This window comes from Chlamydomonas reinhardtii, chromosome 7, assembly GCF_000002595.2.
Source record: "Chlamydomonas reinhardtii strain CC-503 cw92 mt+ chromosome 7, whole genome shotgun sequence".
NCBI lineage: Eukaryota > Viridiplantae > Chlorophyta > Chlorophyceae > Chlamydomonadales > Chlamydomonadaceae > Chlamydomonas > Chlamydomonas reinhardtii.
In genome coordinates this window covers 6,239,780-6,253,525 of record NC_057010.1, presented here as the reverse complement: position 1 = coordinate 6,253,525, position 13,746 = coordinate 6,239,780, and the positions used below count along the sequence as shown (strand labels likewise).

The following is a 13,746-nucleotide window of genomic DNA, read 5'->3' as shown; positions in this document are numbered from 1 at the left end:
TGCAGTGCTAGTGCACTCGCCATACTTGCGTCTGGCGTAGCATTGGGCCCATCGCGTTCCCGGTGGAAAGCTATCGCGCTGTTATGGGCAATACGTCAGCCAGTTTGTGGTTGGGGTGAAGAGTTGCTGGTCAAGGTCCCGATGCCTTCCTGCGACATTGCAGGACGTTGCGACAAGCCTGACGATGAGCCAGGGCCCAGGGGCACGCGTCTAGCGCCTAGCGTGTTCTGTTGATCCCGTGGCAACAAACTACAAGTCTACAAGACGTGTTGCTACCCCGTTCAGATGACCCTGGCGGTTGTCAAGCCACGGCCACTGTATGGCTGCCAGGGCGGCACAGGACCTGGATGGTGTCTAGTCGTCTCTTCCGCCGGGCTCGCACTTGCTACACCTTTACAGGAGTAGCAACTCCTTTAACCATGCCGTATAGCTTCATGTGGTTTAATCGTGCCCTGAGCGCTCCGCCATCGCTCCGCTACTCACGCCCATATGGCTCACATGCACTTGGCGAGAGCTGCACCACGACACGACACGGTGGACGGAGGACGGACATGTGCAATACGCATGCCAACCAACAGGAGGTTCAAAGATGGATATATGATAAGTATAACCTGCGTGGCTATATCAGCATCTTCTTCGGGTGGACCGTGCCATCCTCGTCGTGGCTCCAAGTGCAGCTCCAGACGGAATGCATAATGACACAACTAATACGGTACCGGGCCATAAAGTGCAATTTAAGCCCACACCATTAGTCGGCCGCGTGCGTATGTGGCTTCACCCAGGCGGCGCCAGTACCAACTCCGATTCAGCAGCACGCCGCGCGCCCAGCAGCCAGCACACACACCCCGTCAGCAATGAGGTCAGTCAAGCCAGCCCCAAATGCCATCCCCACTGCCCACCACCACCAAGTCCGCGCACATTTCAAATTCGGCAACCCAGCCCATATGACGACGTTCATGCGCGTCATCCGTATAACGTGTAGGTATGAAAGAATGATCGCTCAGGTTGTGCAGTCCTGTCTGCCCTGAATTGCATGACACTGCCACCGCCGCTCAGTAAGGCCAAACCCTCCCTGCGACACCTGCTCCCATCACTCCACGTAGTGCTCAGCGTCTCCCGTGCCGCAGGTCCGGACCTCCCACAGCTCCAGCTGCTCCTTGACGCCCTTGAGCTGCATGGTGCCCAGGTTGGTGGCGGCCACGCCAGACCCCAGCGCGGGCCGGGCGGCGGACCAGGCGGCACCACTCATGAGCACCTGAAGCCGCAGGGCCACATTGGATTGCAGGTGTAAGCAATGGCCTCTTCATGGGGGCTCCCAAGGTAGGGAGCACACATCAGGCGCGATGTCGGACAGGAGCGCCGCAAGTACATGTCCGCCCAAACCCTGCCCGCACGCCACCCCCAACCCCAGCCCTCCCGGGCACTCACCGACGCCGCCTTTGCCTTGGCCGCGATGCGCGCTGCCCGGTTCATGGGTCTTCCCACGTAGTCCAGTCGGCCGCTGCGGGGCACCAGACGCACCATGGCCCGGCCGTAGTCCACACCGATGCGAAGACGAAGACCGCGCTCGATGAGCACACCACCTGCAGCCGTGGAGGTAATCGCATTGCAGTAGACGTCAGAAAATACCGTAGGCTTGGTGGTCACAGCTCGAACCAACCACACAACTAGTGCTGCAACTGCGGACAACAGAAGTGCGATGTCGCCTGCACCACCATACTGCCTGTCCCGTCGCCTCACCTACGGTGACAGCATACCGGGAAGGAGAGGCTGTCCTTCCTCCGGTCCTTGCCGGCCCCATGATCCTCACCTTCCCACGCCTCCTCTGTGAGCTCGTGCTCCAGGAACCCGTCCGGCCACTCCGCCGTCAGCATGGCCTGCAGCATATCCAGGCCCCAGCCCACCGCCGCCTCCGCACACCCAAACACAAGCACCCAGTGCCCGCCGTCCGCGGACGAGGCCACCACGTAGCCGCCGTGGCGAGACGCCGCCTCCTGCGCCATGTCTCCAAAAAGGTCCAGCGCCTCACGCACCATGCCCACGCCACCCACCGCCGTTTCCAGCGACGCCACCTCGCCGGCGCCACCCAGCGGCCGGCAGGCGGCCAGGTTAACTGCGGACGCCACCGCCGCCGCGCGCATGAGCCTCTCTTGCACCAACGCCTCCCAGGCCAGCAGCGCCTCCACGCCCACCACATTGCAGAACACGGGCGCCACCAGGCCGGCGGGCGCGGACAGGCAGCCCGGCACCAGCTCCGAGTGCGTGCGCACGGGCGACGGCAGCAGCGCCAGGCGGCAGGCCAGGGCGGGGAACACCGCGGCATACAGCTCGCGGGTGGCGGGCTGCGGGTCGGGCTGAGCACCAGACCTGGAGGGGCGATCCTCTGCGGGCGGCAGCACACCAGCAGGTTGCAGCGTCAGCAAGAGGTATTCTCTCCGACAATCAACATTCTGTCCATGCAAAGGTCCAGGCCTGGACTCAGTTGCCACAAAGTTCCAACAGCCTGCACAGCTTGCGCCACGCACCTAGCCCCTGCGCGGGCGGCTTGATGACGTGCTCGCCCAGGTGCAGCAGCATGGCCTCGGGCGCGCGGCTCTTGCGCGACAGCAGCTGCAGCGCGCGGAACGCGGAGCCGCTGAGCACCACCATGCCGCCCATGGCCGCGTCGCTGACCTCCTTGCAGATGGCCACCACGTCACCTGTGAAGTCGGCCACGCCCACGCCGCCGTCCGCCGCCAGCGCCTTGCTCACCACCTCGGCGGCACGCACGCCCGAGTGCAGCCCCACGCGCACACGCAGCCCCCGGAACGCCAGCACCGGCTCGCCCTGCTGCTGCGGACCGCCCGCGCCACCGCCACCGCCACCGCCACCGCCACCACCGGCTCCATAGCCGCCATAACCACTGAAACCACCGCCGCCGCCTGTGGGCGTGGGCAACCCTGTAACCGCGGCCATTTGCGCTGAGCCGGCCGAGGCCGTGGTTCCGCCGATGACGCCGCGGCCGCCCAGCGCCTTGGCCAACAGCGCCGGCGACGACGGCCGCTGCTCGCCTGCGGTGGGCGACACGCCCTCCGACGTCAGCCGCCGGCGCAGCTGCGGCGCCACCTCCTCGGGCGGCACACTGGCGTACAGGCTGGCCAGCACGCCGCCGATGGTGCAGGCGGCGCTGGCCAGCCAGGCCGCCACGCCCGAGCCGCCGCCGGCCTCGTCCGCGTCCGTCCAGCGGCTGAGGGAGTTGACGGAGTTGAGGTCGCGCCACAGGGCGTCAAGCGGCGACGCGCCGGCGGCGCCACCCATCAGGCTGGGGCGCGCGGGCCGGCGCCCGCCACCGGGACCGCCATGGGGCGAGGCCAGTGGCGACACGCTGCCTAGGGCCAGTCCCCCTGGCGAGATGGCCGCGTCTCCGGCAACGGGGTCGTCCGGCCCGGCGTACAGCGGCGCCACAGAGACCATGAGGGGGGCCGCGGCGTTGGCGCCGCTGCCGGCGCGCGAGACCTGGTGGTTGGAGGGGTCCTGGCGGTTGGGATTGTCGCCATAAGACTGGCGCGGCTTGCCGGAGCTGGTGAGGAGGGGGTGGGTCGGGAAGGGGATGCCGCTGGGCGGGGAGGACACCAGGGACGTCTCCGACGCCGCGGCGCCCGCCACACTGCTGGCGGTGGCCATGGTCGCCCCCCGCAGCGCCCCCTTGCTGCGGCGCAGGCTGTTGGCCAGCGACGTCACGAAGCGCGGGAGCGAGCCCCGCCGCGGGCCAGCGCCGCTGGCAGTCTGAGGCGTCGGAATCGGCGCCTCTGACGTGACGGAGGCGGGCGGCGAGATGGCGTACTGCGGCCCCGTCAGCGCGTACGGCGTGCCGCCGCCGCCGTATCCGTATACAGCCATGCTGGCGGAGGGGTTGAGGCGGTGGTGGCCCGTGGCGCTGCTGCTGGGCGACTGGAAGGGCCCCGCGCTGGCGTGGTTGCGGTACACTGCCATTGACAGGCGGTGGGTGGTGCCGCGGCGGCCGGCGGTGGCGGTCAGCGCGTGGCCGGCGCCGCTGGCTGGTCCCGCCGCCGCCAGTGCGCTCGCGGGCGTGCGGCTGGCGGCGCGTGACGGCGGAGGCGCGCCGGGCGTGGGCAGGGCGGAGCCGGGAGCAGGCAGGGAAGTGGCTAGGTGCAGCATCGGCGGCGGCCGGCTTTTGAGCGGGGCGCGGCCCCCGCCGCTGCTGCCAAAGACCGGACTCGTGTTGGCTGTCTGGCGCAGAGCTGCCCCAGCGCCTGCCCCAGCTGTTGCCGCGGCGCCGCCTGTGCCCGCTGCTGTGCCTCCGTTTGAGAAGTCCAGCTGTGGCAGGCCCTGGCGCGCCGGAAGCGAGGCGTTGCTGTGGAACAGGCGCGGCAGGGAGGCGCGGAAGCGGCCGAGCTGCGCGGGCAGGCAGTGGCACAGACAAGGCGCGCAGCACGTGTGTAAGGCAGGGCCAGCAGGAGTCAGAAGGATATGGGATGGGGGTACACAGGAACGCAGCACAGCTTTCCTGGCCAGGGCGTTATTCGGTGATTCGAAGACCTGGGGTTTACGGTTCAGTGCACTAGCCGGGCGTGCTCACCAAGGTGCCTGGGGGCGGACGCTCTGGGGATGGTGTCAACTCGAGTCTCACCGTGGCTGCGGCGAACGGCTTTGTGTGTGGCCCACCCAGCAGCATTTCTCCATCGCCCATGGGGCCCGCTTGTGCCGACAGCGGAGCCCAGGCGCCCGTGGATCCATCGAACGTCGCCCGCAGCGGCGCTGCGCCGCCACCGTCGGTGTGCCCTCCGCCGCCACCCACCAAGGCAGCCAAATGTCGTGCCGCCGCCGTGTGCGGGTGCATCTGCGGCGAGTGTGCCGCCGCCGGGTCCGGCACCAGCAGCGTGCCGCCTCCCCCGGGGCTGGCCAGCTGGTCGTAGCCGGCTCCGAAGGCGGAGCCCAGGCTGCTGACCAGGGGCGGCGGTGTGGCGTCCTCAGCGTTCCAGTTGATGTGCTTGCGCCAGTCGCCACGCGTGGTGTCCTCCTCCTCCTCCTCCTCCTCGTCCTCGTCGTCGTCCTCGTCGTCCACCGCGACCCCAGGCGGGTGTGCGCTGTTGCTGCCCTGCGAGCCACCACCTGTCAGCGCCATCAAGGTGAGGTGCTGGTGCCGCTGGTGCGCCAAGCCGCCGCCGCCGCTGCCGGGCAGGTGCAGGCGCGGCATATTGCCGCCACTGGCGGGCCGGCTGCCAGCTGCTGACATGGGCAATGGCAGCGGCCGCGGAAGAGCACTGCCTATGGCAAGCGCGCCGTTTCCGCGCATGACGGGAGCGGTCTCAGGTGCGGCCTGCGCACCACCGCCGCTGCCACCACTGCCGCTCTGGCTCGGCCGGCGGCCTGTGGACGTCACCACAGCTGCAATCGTCACGGTGCCGGCAACGCCGCTGTTGCTGAGGCGCCCGAAGAGCAGGTGCGACGCACCGGCAGGCGCAGCGGCGACCATGGCAGACGCTGGGTCACTGGCAAAGTCTGCGGCGCCAGCCGGTGCCGCCGGGCCCTGCCCCTGTGCCAGCAGCGAGCTGAGCTCCTGGCGGAGCTCGGGAAGCTCAGGCTGCAGCGACGACACCACTGCCGCCGGGGCCTCCAGCGCGGCCGGCTGTGGCAGGGCGGGTGGTGGCTGGGGTGCAAAGCCGTTCTCAGACAGGCGAGCGGCGGTGGCAGGCGGCAGCATGCGGCGGGAGGACCTGGGTGGCCGTGGGCCGACGGCAGCCCCGGAGCCGGATGGCCGAGGGTGAGGCGGTGGTGCCGGTAGGGACCCGTCCTCGATGGGCGGCGGTGGCCTGCAAGTACCATGTGCGTGGCGGATAGGGACGTGGCTCGTACACGCAATGGAGCAACAGTGATCCGTGTGTAGGAAAGCTAAGGACGCGGCACAGTGCTGCGCACCGCAGGCCCCACCTGACGGGCAGGATGAGCTCGCCCTCAGGCGACCCCGGCGCCAGCAGCCCGGTGGCGGAGGGCCGCGGTGTGGGCCGCAGCGCGCGCGAGGGCGCGCTTGGACGCGAGCTCCGGCCCGATGGCCGCTCGTCCTGGCCGCCGTGGCCACCGTCCTCGTCACTGCCCTCCTCCTCCTCTACCACCAGGGCGCCAGGGCGCAGTGGTACCACCGCCTCCGGCGAATAGTCACCAGGGCCCTTGCCCTCGTCCCCGCGCTGCCCGCCCTCGGGCGCTTGTGGCGGCTCTTGTGAACCAGCTGCAGGCGCTGCAGCTTGCGGTACGGGCACCTGTGCCTCCGCTGCGGCGGCGTCCTCAGTGGGTGAGGCCTGCAGCGGACCCGATGTGTCCAGCAGTGCCGCGGACAGGGTGGCCGGCTTTGGGGCAGCAGCAGCAGTCGGCGCCGGGTCCAAGTCTTGAGTTCCAATGCCGGTCGTCGAGGAGGCTTGACGCAGCGGCGAGGGCCCGCGCACTACGTTCCTGGTTGCGCCAGCCGCCGAAGGTGCTGCGCCCCGCAGTCGCGAGGGTTGGTGCGCTCCCGCCGCGGGCGTGGAGCCGCCGTCGCTGGTGCTACCCCCTTCCGTTTGACCGCGCGTGGGCCTGCGCAGGGGCCAGCGCAATAGAATGCCATATGGGTCAGCGCGCACAGGTGCGACTGTGCGAGCCGCATCATACCAGCTTATGACATGTGCTGGTCTGCCGGATAATAGCTGTGAGAAGCCTTACTCAGACTCACGTGTTTGTGCCATCGGTGGTGGGACCCTCTGCCGCTCCCTCCAGCAGCACCGGCAGTGCCCCAGGGCCCATCATGCCCACACCGGCAGCACCGGTTTGTGCCCGTGTCAGGCTGCTCAGTGCCGGGACCTGCGGTGCGCAGCGGCGCACCCACATCTCGCAGCCATCTGGCTGCTCCAGCAGCTCAGCCGGCCAGTCGGCTCTCAGCAGGTGCTCCTGTGCGGCGGCGGCAGGCGTTGCTGATTAGGCGAGGTCAAGGAGAAGGGACACGGTAGCGCAGCGGTGGAACACACACGAGGCGGTTTGGTTTCCAGAGTTCTTCCACCCCAAGGCCCAAGCCCACCTGCACGTGGAGCGCAAAGCCCAGCGCGAAATCGGGTGTGTGGAAGGCGACGCAGAAGGCGTCTCCCTCCGTGCAGACCTCATAACCTCGGTTAGCGGCAATGGCCTGCTTCCAGGCAGTGGCGTAACGCAGTGGAGTGGGCGTGGCAGGGGTAAGGGGGCGAAAGTGGGAGCGGCGGGAGTGGGAGCACTTTGTCGATACCATACAACGCCTCTGGGTCTTAAGAGGCCACGACAGTCTATGAACGTGTCAGGAAAGATGGCCCACCTCGCGCATGATGCGGTGGTGCAGCGACAGGCACTCATCCATCACATGGCCGTCCAGCACCTCCCACAGCAATGTGGAGTTCTGTGTGCAGGGCAAGAGATCGTTGAGCGCGGGGTTTTGCTCGCAATTCAGATTGCTCACTGCTGCTGCTGCTGCTCCTGCGCTGCGCGCTTGCACCCTGTGCAGCCACCGCACGGCGCGCGGTAGCCGAGGGCGATGCGCTGCTGGTGAACCTCCTCGGGCATGAGCGATGTGTACATGCCGGAGTAGCAGTTGCTGCACAGCCGCAGTGCTTCAGTACGCCCGCTACACCGCAGCTCCCCGTAACGTACATGGCCCCGTTACTAGCACCATCCTCGTAGCAGTGTTGTAAATACTGTTGTCTGGGTCAGGCGGGTAGGCAGCCCCAGTGCCGCCCCGCAGCCCCCACGGCGCACCTGCACATCCGTCATGACCAGTGTGGTGGCCGGCCCTGCGCCTGGCGGCTTCACGGCTCGGAACAGCGCTCGCTTGCTGGCCTGGCGCCGCACCACGAAGGCGTAGCACACCACCCCTGTCAGCACCAGCAACAGCGCCCCGCCCACCGCTACCGCCACTGGCAACCCTATGCGCAACGCCGCGCTCTGGCTGCTGCCGCTGTCCCCCTCCGAGCCGGTGCCGCCGCTGTCCCCGGCGCGGCTGGGTGGCGTGAAGCCGGTGGCTTGCCAGTACAGGCGCAGCAGGATGGCGGGGTAGGGGAAGGCTGCAGGGAGGGAGAAGAGGGAGTGGGGAGGGCGTAGGTAAGAAAGACAGTAACAATGGGGTTCGCTGTCATGTCAACCGCAGAGTACAGCACTGGGAGCCCACATTGCAAAGTGATGCCGTATGCAGCCACTCCATAGGCACCGTGCAGACTTTACCTGTTACAATTGCTACAATGCGGGCCGCGGCGACGGCAGTCAAGGCCGCCACCTGCTGCTCCGGCACGCCGCTGGCGTTGGCGGCTGCTACAGCTGCCGCTGCCCCGGTGGCCGTGGTGTTGGCGACCAGCAGCAACACCGACACAGCCAAGTCATCCAGCACAGCCCTGCATATTCAGTGCCAACCAAAAAGGCAGGTGTGAGCGACTGAGCGCACGGCAGGAGGAGACTAGGCTAGGGACGTTCCGTGTATGGGTACAGTCCTACTTGGCCAATCATGGCTGCGCCCCGGGCTAACCTGTACTGAGAGCTGAACGGAAGGGAGATGTCCATTGCAGCATTCGGGTGGTTCATGGACTTGTCGACAGCCTGTGTGGAGGGGCCCGACATCGGCATCCACATTAAAAACAACCATCAAGCCGCAGCACACCTGGAGGCAATGCTCCCTGGTGCCTCCAGCACCGCCACACCCCAAGGCCCTGCACAGTGCACACTCACCTGCGCCAGCGCCTCCAGGTCCGCCGGGTGCAGGTCCAGCAGCTGCGCCGCCTCGGACGCCGACATGGACAGCGCCGCCGCAGCAGCTTCTGCTGACGTCAGCGAGGATACCAAAGGCCCTGCGCATGCACGCACATGTGAATCAAAATGACGTGCTTACCCACTACAAGTACCGTACACGTGGCTAAGATGATGACCACAAGTACAGCATCTGCGCCCACGCATCTGTTGGCGCCAGCAGCAAGTCCAGTTTCACCCGCCGTCCACGACACCGCGCACTCACCGGTAGCTGCACTGCTGTTCCCGCTTCCACTGCCGCCGGCACCAGCTACGCCCGCCCGTGCCACCGCCAGCAGCGCCCCCGCCTTCAAGTCCAGCTCGAAGGCCGCCAGCCGCACAAAGTCCTCCGTGCGCAGGTAGCTGGCCGCCGCCTGGCGCGGCTCCACGGCCCACGCCAGCGCCGCCTCGCCCAGTAGCGGCGCGCGGTTGACGAGCAGCGACTGGGCCGGCTGGGGCTGGACGGGCTGAGGCTGGGGCGCAGGCTGCTGCGTGGGCGCGGCGGCGAGGGGAGGCCTCGCTGCGCCCGCCTGCAGGCGCTGCAACAGCTCCTCGGCGGTTGCCAGCTGCGCGCTGTCGGCTGCAGAGGCGTTGGGGCAGCGGAGTGACGTGCAGGGCTGCAGCTGCGGCTGCAACTCCGTGGCGGTGGAGGTGGAACTGCTCGCCGTCAGGGTGCTGCCTGGCAGGGGCGCAGCGCCCACTCGACCCGACATGTTCAAGCCTGCAGTGGACAGTCACATATCATCAGCACTTGACGTGGCACGCCACAGCACTGTGGTGGACCTGGGGAGCCCATGCATACAATGAGTGACTGGGCTGGGGTTCGTGTACCAACCTTGGGTTTCGCTCTGTGTCAGCCGCAGCACCGCCGTGGCCCAGTCGATGGTGAACAGGCAGCGGCCCGCGGCAAAGAGCGGGTTCACAGCCCCGCACGCCGGTGCGCTCCCGTCCGTGGGCAGCTCGCCGCCACCACCCCGCAACAGCTCCTCAGTTGACACGCTCACATTGCTGAGTGAAACCACCGCACCGCCCGGCGTGAACGGCGCTGCGTTGCTGGCTGCCAGGGCCGCGTACGTCTGCAATGCGGCCTGCATGGCGGGGCCGCCCACCGCGGGGCTCAGGTCGGTGGCGTTGAACCAGATGCCCTGCTGCGTGCCGTGCGTCTGCGCCAGGGACGCATACACGGCCGCCAGCAGCGCCCAGCCCTTGCAGCCCGGCTGCAGGTCGGCGCAAAGCACGTGGTCGGCTTGCCCGTCCCCGTCTAGGTCCGAGTTCCGCAGCGCGCTCAGCAGCTGCACCAGCAGGTCCCAGGTGGGGGGAAGCAGCTGCTCGGCAGCCGTGGCGTTAGGACCATTGCTGCCAGTGCTGTTACTGCCCACGCCCCCGGTCGCCACCAGCCGCTGCCACCAGTCGCGGCGGTAGAGCAACAGCAGCGGCGCCGCCGCGGGGCCATCAGCGCTGCCTAGCCGCGGCGTGAGCAGCTCGGCCGGCAGCTCGGCCCCCGCGGCGGCGGAGGCGTTGAGCTGCTGCAGCCAGCTGGTGTTCCCGGCCGCGTGAGAGCGGAGCTGCGGGGAGGAGCATGAGGTAAGTTGGTCGGTCACAGCGCTCAGCTTTGTCTCTTGGTTCTTGTGCATGTCCTGACGTGCACAAACACATTCATCCAGCGGCTCACCAGCACAGACACTGCTGACTCCGCGTGTCCCACAGCCCGCGCATTTATCCTTGCGTTTGAGCTGTCGTCCCCACGGAGCTCCACCACCGCCAGGCGCTCATCAGCTCCCGGCAGCACTGCCCGGCGTGAATGATCAGCGGCTAGCGTGCGTAGATATGGCTGGCTGGGATGGAGCCCGCATGAGATTACCAGCCGCTGGAAAGCGGTGTTGGAGGGGTGAGGGCGCCAGGCGGTGTGAGGACAACCCGCGGAACGCGAACATCGCAGCAGAACAACCGTCGCTACTGCATTAACGCACCTCTGCACTTGTTACGTTGCTCCCAGACACCGGTGCAGCAGTAACCAGAGGACTGCGAGAGCGCACAAGTCGAGCAATGACGGGTCAACGATGACGAACCACAAATAGGGAGTGAGGGCAGCACGGCTATCTCATCGCAGCCATTTATGCGGAATGTCTGAGTAGTACCTGGCTGCCGGTAGCGCCACCACCAGCAAGGCAACAAGCCAGCGGCAGAGACGAGGACCGCGCCTGAAACATGCGTCACGCCGCATTCGAACTCTCTACATATGAGCCCTATGGCCAAGTGACCATATGCGTGCTTGGCAGCAGGCGGCTTTTCGCTCTGCAGAGTGAGGAGCCAAGGGACGCACAGCCATTCACACACATTTTACAGACAATAGGATGAAGTTGCACAATTGTCTTAATGCATATTCCAGCTGAAAGGACAGCCTCTGGCCGTGGTCATTGCGCCTTGGCCTAATGCGGTTTCAAGCATTGATGATATGTACAATTTGCCTGTGAAATGTATTCTGACAGCTCGCACGCTATGCTCAATGAGGACATGGTTACATATTGCAGTGCAGTAACTCCGGTCCCTGACCCCTCCCCATCCCCCCATTCCCCGCCACCCTCGCTTTCCCTCTCCCGACGCACGCATGCCTTCTCTACAAAGCCGCCTTGGCCACCTCGGCCAACTTAACCAACTTAGCTGCAATGTTCTAATTGACACTTCCACTCTGGCCACCACTGTCAGGTCGACATGCTGGCATTGCATTTCGCCGTCACAGGGCGTGCGGGTTACAAGGACAGGAAATCAGGAATGCACGTCGTGCTCACCACCTTGTAACCACACACAACACAACAACAAGAGGTCTGTTGAATTCCTAGTACAAGCAAGAGCAGAGGGAGATGAGAAGTAAGGTCCCGAGTGGGGTGGCTCTTATCCCGGCCCACAGATCCCAAAAAAGCGATTCAGGGCAAGAGTCGCAACGTAGGTTCGCGGTAACTTCACCTATGATCGCGCTTGCTGGCTCATAGAGTTTGCTGGCGCGCAGTCCTCACGCTCTGGGCACCCGGCCACTTACAAGGTGTTTGTGTCTTGGCTAGGGCTTGTGTGCAGTTGTGTGCGCGTTTGCGCGTGACGACAGCAGCTGAGGCTGTTGGCTAGGATTGGGGACAGGCACTTGCTGCATTCGGCCTGCAGGCGCGAGCAGGAGACATGCCGTATAGTTGGTAGGTGCACTTACCGGACAGTGGCGCCTTGAAGCGGGGCTGTCCGTTGACACTCCAGATAGGCGTTACAGTACATTGTGATCGCGCCGCAAAGGGAGGAGAGCAGGCAGCCCGCTGCCTGAACGGCAAATAGTATCTGCCTTTCGAGAGAGTCTAATGAAGGCGTGGAAGCACGAGCGGCTTCAGTCTGAGCCAAGCACTTTCCCATCAGACAACAAGCAACCAGGCGTGCAGATGAGCAAGTGCGCTGACTCAGAGCGAGCAGACTGATCCCCCGTAAACGTTGAGGAAGCCGGGCGTGGTCAGCGGCAGTCAAGACTGGCATTGGCCAGCTGGCAATGCCCATAAGACGTCAAGAAGCTGAGATTCACTCTCCGCAACGGCTGTGACGGCAGCCATTTGGTCCACCGAGTCCCGAAGCTCTACATCAGTGCGGCGGACCCTGGTTCCTTGCAGGACAGCTATTTGCCCAGCGCCAGCAACATAGCAGGGCAGCAAGGCTCGTGGCCGCAACCTAGTGTCAGCGGACAGCCCGAGCTAGGCACACACCGGCAGATGGTCGTGACACCCCTCCCCCGTCACACTCCTCCCCCGTGCCCCTACCCTTGACCATACCTCTTCTCTCAGGGGAGGGGCACGGGGGAGGAGTGTGACCTCCTGTCTTCTCTGGTCCTGGATTTGCTGAAATTCGCTAAAAACGGATTCAACAGATGGTTTGCAGCAAAGCAGACAACGGTAAGCAGGTTGGTCCCTGGCCGCATGAATTAGAGTGGGCTGAGCACACATCACGCCAACCGTCTCTGGCCGGACTCATCTGGCCGGAGGCATCCTGGCCTCAGAAGGGCCTCATCTCCAGGATGCGTCCTTACAGCAGGGGTGCAGCTAGCCGCAGAGGTGCCTGCCTGGGAAGAGTATTGAAGTTGCGCATGCACTGTTGGGCCAGTGCTCCACAGCTCCGACGTGATGGATTCCGCCATGAAGGATAGGGCGTGCGGTCCTGCGCCGCCAGGCGTTGCCGACCTGTTGCTGGCCATCCGGCATCATTCGCCGTTGGAAATTTCATACCGATATGCCGGCTGTACATTTCACCGGCAGAGCGGGGTCTTACCAGCCCATTCGACCGGGTTGAGGAGATTGCCCGGCGCTGCTTGTACCAACGGAGAACAGACAACCCAGGGGAGACTAACTCCGGCGTTCGGCCAGCCGCGCACTCCTGCCCTGCCGTTGCCAGATTGTTTGCCATTTGCTGGGGTCTGGGCGTCAAGCCGTCAGCTGAACGACGAGCCCCACCAACCTGCCTAAACACTGTCCCATCGCAGACCCAGGGGAGACAACCAGTGGTGTGACCAGTGAGTAGACATGATAGCTGGGAATGGCTGCATCGCGGTGTGCTGCCACGACGACTGCACGACAGGCATGTCCAAATTTGGGCCTGTGGAGAGGCCAGGGAGACGGGCAGTCGGGCACGAGGGAAGTGGGAGGTAGGGGGGGGGGGACTGTCGCACCTGGTCGGGGAGGGACTGGGAGGGGCAGGGACACACGGGTATGACGCCGGTCTGGAAATGGGGTCAAACGGCACGTCGTTTTTGACAGGGTTGGCGATGCGGATCAGACCCCAACTTTTGGCAGCGGGTCGTGGCTACCCACGGCTGACGTGTTTCTGTCTGATCCACATCGCTAGCATGTTGGTGTTGCAGCTGCCGTCCGGGGGGTGCGTTCCGCCTGCTTGGCACGGTCGGACACGGTCGTGGGGCCGACCTCCGAATCAGCTACCGGCGTTCTATAAGCATTATAT

General features: G+C 65.7%; 1 protein-coding gene across 2 annotated transcripts; it reads right to left on the bottom strand.

Moving 5' to 3' along the window:
* Nucleotides 1-155: 155 nt before the first annotated feature.
* CHLRE_07g356550v5 (uncharacterized protein) lies at nt 156-11,223 on the bottom strand. Of its 2 annotated transcripts, none has more exons than XM_043064666.1 (19): nt 10,905-11,223; nt 10,737-10,788; nt 10,439-10,633; nt 10,118-10,331; nt 9,602-10,058; nt 8,993-9,487; nt 8,710-8,828; nt 8,510-8,580; nt 8,212-8,378; nt 7,750-8,054; nt 7,313-7,393; nt 7,046-7,150; nt 6,704-6,918; nt 5,932-6,567; nt 4,580-5,813; nt 2,526-4,395; nt 1,811-2,383; nt 1,429-1,583; nt 156-1,255 (listed from the first exon to the last, which is right to left on the bottom strand). In XM_043064666.1, the coding sequence occupies exons 4-19, from the start codon at nt 10,118-10,120 to the stop codon at nt 1,091-1,093; spliced, it is 6,651 nt and encodes a 2,216-aa protein (XP_042923234.1). In that variant the 5' UTR covers nt 10,121-10,331; nt 10,439-10,633; nt 10,737-10,788; nt 10,905-11,223; the 3' UTR covers nt 156-1,090. The 2 variants fall into 2 exon arrangements, with proteins under 2 accessions (XP_042923234.1, XP_001703649.2); XM_001703597.2 differs by having other exon boundaries at nt 4,631-5,813.
* Nucleotides 11,224-13,746: the final 2,523 nt, after the last annotated feature.